Here is a 4,427-nt window from a genome sequence, read left to right as displayed (position 1 = left end):
TCCAGTAATATATGTTCTAAGGAAATTGCACGTCGTTCTTAGCCGGGTCGGTTCATTTTTGTGTATGGATGGCGATACAATATCGATATTTTACATCGATATTTCAAACTTCGATATTTTCAAATATCGGTGTGAGTCTACGTTGTATCAATGTTCGATGTAGGTAAAACTTCGTATATTTTCAATCGGCTAGACGCACATTAATGCCTGTACTTGGTGCACTTAATGTTGTTGTGTACTGTTCTAATCTCAATGTAAAAAGGAAATATCTCGAATAATAAAATGCCCAATATATTTTTACCGCAGTTTAACTCATTTCTATATTTGTATAATTAAACACACATCTTTACGATTTGTGCATAACACGGTTTTAATGTGCAGTCTGAAAAAGTTCTTTTTGCTAAAAAATTACGAAATGCATAAACTTACTAATTTCAAAGTTGAGGGGCAACCTAAGAATGTTAATCGATTTCGATAAAATTTTACCCAGACTATATTAAGGTTCATAATCAACTTTTAAGAGGTATTACTAATCGATTTTCAAAAAATTTTTTTTCGGTCCACCCTAATATATATATATATATATATATATATATATATGTATGTATGTATGTATATCACGCATCCACTTTAAAAGTGATGCAACTCAAAAAATTAAATTTCTTAATTATAGGTATATTAACTAATTAATAAAATAATATTTAATTTATTTATGGTAATAACTCGAAAATCACATTTTTTTAATTGTGTCTTTTTTAATTTTGGATACAATATCTATTAAACAAAAAAAATATATATATACAATATATATATATATATATATATATATATATATATATATTGCTGCACATTATCGTATAATTTTTCTTTATCGCAAATCGGTATTGTAAAATTACCACATTTAATCCTTTCGGACCGACGGGAAACAATATCGATCCTGACAACCAGCACATGCGCCCTAAAGGGAGCTGTTTCAGTATCCGCATGTGCGAGGGGTGAAAACACATCGAGCTCCCGTATGAGAAATATCACTGGCCATGAGCAGTGGATTCTCGTACCTGTAATAATCCGTATTTTAATCCGTAATCGCGTATATCTGTTGTGAGGAAAATGAGTCCCGGGCTAGGTCACGATCCTTTACCGTCGTACAACAACACAGCTTTTATCGGTGAGTCTCGGAAAAGCGGTTATTGCATTTAAAGCAGGATTTATTTTTTTGTATTGATAAAAATTTGTATTTCTTAAAAACAAACAAAGCGAGCAGTTTTTCCAATTCTTTTTTATAAAGATGTATAAGCGTGATAAAATAAGGGGATGCCCGTCACATGAATGAAAGGACGTTGCACGCGGTAGAAATAGTGTCGCGTTTATGTGAATAGAAAGTTTATGAAAAGCAATAAATCAATCCATCGATTCTTCTTTCTCCTTTTCAAGGGAACCCTGCGCTCTGCTTGTGGCAACAGCCCCAACACATTTTGTTCCAGCTGGCGAATTTTTGCTTCGCACTGTCGTACTCGGCGCCGTCCTCGAGAAAGGGGATCTTATTCATGCACTCGGTGCTAATCATAGGTAAGTAATTACTCAATCATCCACATCATGAAAGCGAGATGAAAAGAATGTACAGTAGTTTATAAAGATATCCCACATAGCACAAAGTAATCAAAAAGAATTCAGCCGTATGTCATCAATTCTGAGTTAATTTTCAGATGCAAAAAAAATTTTTGCTTTGTTTAAAAGTTCTAAAAAAAAATTATTTTTGCACCTGAAAATAAACTCAGAATTGATGACATACGACTGAATATACGAATGAATTCTTTTTGAATTCTCTGTGCTATTTGGTATGTCGTTCATTTTCATGTGGAATAAACTTTACAACAGAGAGAAATTTTATTAATAAAGATTTCTAAAATTGCTCATTTCTTTAAAATATAATTATTAAATTCTTTCTTGACCCACTGTCTCTTTCTAGGCTTTATGTTACTATCAGGATGGGCTTGGCACGTAATCTGCGCACCAGATATCTTCACCTGGAACTTCTGTTTTTTATTGCTCAATATCTGCCAATTAGTATATATCGTTTATCAAATGAGACCCATCAGATTTGATCCCGAATTGGAAGAAGTTTATCACACGCTTTTTTATCCCTTCAAAGTAAGTTTGTCGCAAGAAAGAGATAGAATTACAAAGCGCTGCGGGATTTATTTGCTTCTTTCTTTCAACTTTTAACTCGCGTAGGTCTCACGGATACAATTCAAGCGATTAGTATCCCCAGAATTCGCGACGATAATGTCCCTTCATGCTGGCGAGGCGTACGCGATGCAGAATCTAACAAGAACGGACAGACTGGGCTTGCTGCTCACTGGGAAAGTCAACGTTTTGAGTGATACCAATTTTTTGCATCCGATACTCCCCTGTGAGTTTCTGGATTCACCGGAATTCGAGAGCTCTCGAGCTTCCATTGACGAAAAATTTAAGGTACGACTTAACTCGATTAATTTTCTATTCTAATCATTACAAATCAAATTAAATAAAAATTCTGTATCAAATTAAATGTCTTAGGTGTCCATCGTAGCAGCGAGTTCCTGCAGGTATTTGTATTGGCAGCGAACAGCCTTGGAGTATCTACTTGTAAAGGAAACTTATCTTGCAACCGTCTTAACTACGCTGGTGGCACGAGATATCGCAACAAAGCTGTATGCAATGAATAATAAGGTATTATTTAAGACAAATTACACAACAATTATTTTTAATTTAAAATTAGACTAAAATAATTTTAAAACTCTCTCTCTCTCTCTCTCTCTCTCTCTGTTATTACATAAATCAAATTTTTCTGTGTATATTTTTATTAATTGTACAAAAAAGTTAATTTAAACATTTAAAAAATACTATGTAATAATATTTAATATCAATTATAATTTTTAAACATAAAATCTTACCTGTATTCTTTAATTATATTTTAGTTTTATTGAAATTTTAGATAATTACGGACAAAGGATCACACTTGGACATTCGTCTTCCTACTATTAGCGCCGGTTTAGGGATCAGCGGTGAGTATAGAAGCCTTCGAGCTTATAAACAGGCGCTGATCCGCAAGAATGAAACCAAATCGACGGCTAACAATGGTATTTATTAACTTAAAACCAAATTAAACTAATCAAATTACTGTTTTATGCACACTGAAGAAATTTGAAAACAAAAAGAAATTATCTTTCTACTCCGCGGTCGAGTAATTTTATGTTAATAGTTAATATCGATCGCGATTGTCTCATTGAATGGTCAATTTCGTTGAATTTCAGTGAGCAGCGCGAAATCCAAGGAACGCGCGGCAAACAACTTGATGAAGAAGAGCGCGCCGAGCATGGAGCTGGAGCCCCTCCCGGAGCTGCCGTCCTGCGATGATCTGGCTTCCAGCGGCGTCGAGAGCTGGCTAGACTCCTCCAGCAAGTACCACAGCTGCGAAATTGTTGACGAGGAATAGCATTACGCCAACTACTCGAATTACGAGATTGCGTTGGAAGACACCGACGACGCCGACGAACACGATATACAGGCCTTTGATTTCAAAAACGCGGAGTGTTGGCCGTCACCCGACGAAGATTAGCAATAAAAGAAAAATAGCGCACATCCTTTTACTTCCGTTTAAATGCGTTTATACTCCTGGATTTTAATTTTCGCCAGAACGGAGTTACAAATCTTTTTAGTGTTATTTCGTAATTAACTATCTCTTGAATTTTGTTAGAGAAAACTAGTTAAAAATTAAAGGATTATATATATGTATATATTCCCTACTGATCGTAATATTGTATATATACTCTGTAGGTTTGTTGTCTAGCAACGAAATTCGCAACGAAGGCACCTTTCGAGAAAAGATAGATGTAAATTTTATGTACATATCTGTAAATATCAAACTGATAGACAACGCTATTGACGAATAGTTTAGTCTGCGACAAAAACAATTATACTTACGAAAGTATTCTAAATAATTTTCAGAAACAACAAATGTTAAATAAATCCAATGTTTATAAGTAAACATATTATATAAACGCGCCTATAATGTCTTTGTAAATATCGAGATCGATCAAAAGGATCGAGCTTAGCAAAACTAGAATTTCTTACCAAAAAAATTTATACTAAAAATGTAAAATAAATATCTATATATTTAATCTTTAAAAAACTTATTTATAGCAAAATAAATAAGAATATACTATAGATATTAAAAACAGAATGCTTTGTTAAAATTAGTATTAATTCTATTTTACATTTTCATCCTTTACAATCTCTTGGATGTTTTCAATAAAATGTTCTAATATTTTGAGAAAAGATTGTTGATTTAATCAAAGTTGATTTTTTTAAATATTTATATATTTCAAAATTATTATGTTTATATCTTTATTCTTTAATTGTAATGTTAATCCAATTGTTAAATT

At 32.9% G+C, this 4,427-nt stretch overlaps 1 protein-coding gene across 2 annotated transcripts; it reads left to right on the top strand.

Moving 5' to 3' along the window:
- Positions 1 to 981: 981 nt before the first annotated feature.
- Positions 982 to 4,124, top strand: LOC105455651 (popeye domain-containing protein 3-like). 2 transcript variants are annotated; one of them, XM_011699132.1, is made up of 7 exons: positions 982 to 1,168; positions 1,435 to 1,569; positions 1,970 to 2,151; positions 2,236 to 2,475; positions 2,560 to 2,712; positions 2,978 to 3,047; positions 3,297 to 4,124. In XM_011699132.1, the coding sequence occupies exons 1-7, from the start codon at positions 1,111 to 1,113 to the stop codon at positions 3,476 to 3,478; spliced, it is 1,020 nt and encodes a 339-aa protein (XP_011697434.1). In that variant the 5' UTR covers positions 982 to 1,110; the 3' UTR covers positions 3,479 to 4,124. The 2 variants fall into 2 exon arrangements, with proteins under 2 accessions (XP_011697434.1, XP_011697433.1); XM_011699131.1 differs by having other exon boundaries at positions 2,978 to 3,122.
- Positions 4,125 to 4,427: the final 303 nt, after the last annotated feature.

Source organism: Wasmannia auropunctata, unplaced genomic scaffold (genome assembly GCF_000956235.1).
Source record: "Wasmannia auropunctata unplaced genomic scaffold, wasmannia.A_1.0 LD335888.1, whole genome shotgun sequence".
NCBI classification, from domain to species: Eukaryota; Metazoa; Arthropoda; class Insecta; order Hymenoptera; family Formicidae; genus Wasmannia; species Wasmannia auropunctata.
Note: the sequence above shows the minus strand (reverse complement) of the source record. Positions and strands in the feature narration are given on the sequence as shown.

What these genes read in the sequence shown, in the direction of transcription:
- LOC105455651 (XM_011699131.1), top strand. Translation starts at nt 1,111, where the DNA reads ATGAGTCCCGGGCTAGGTCACGATCCTTTACCGTCGTACAACAACACA. An exon ending in CAACAACACAGCTTTTATCG is followed by an intron (nt 1,169 to 1,434) that starts GTGAGTCTCGGA and finishes CTCCTTTTCAAG; the next exon opens with GGAACCCTGCGCTCTGCTTG. An exon ending in CCATTGACGAAAAATTTAAG is followed by an intron (nt 2,476 to 2,559) that starts GTACGACTTAAC and finishes TAAATGTCTTAG; the next exon opens with GTGTCCATCGTAGCAGCGAG.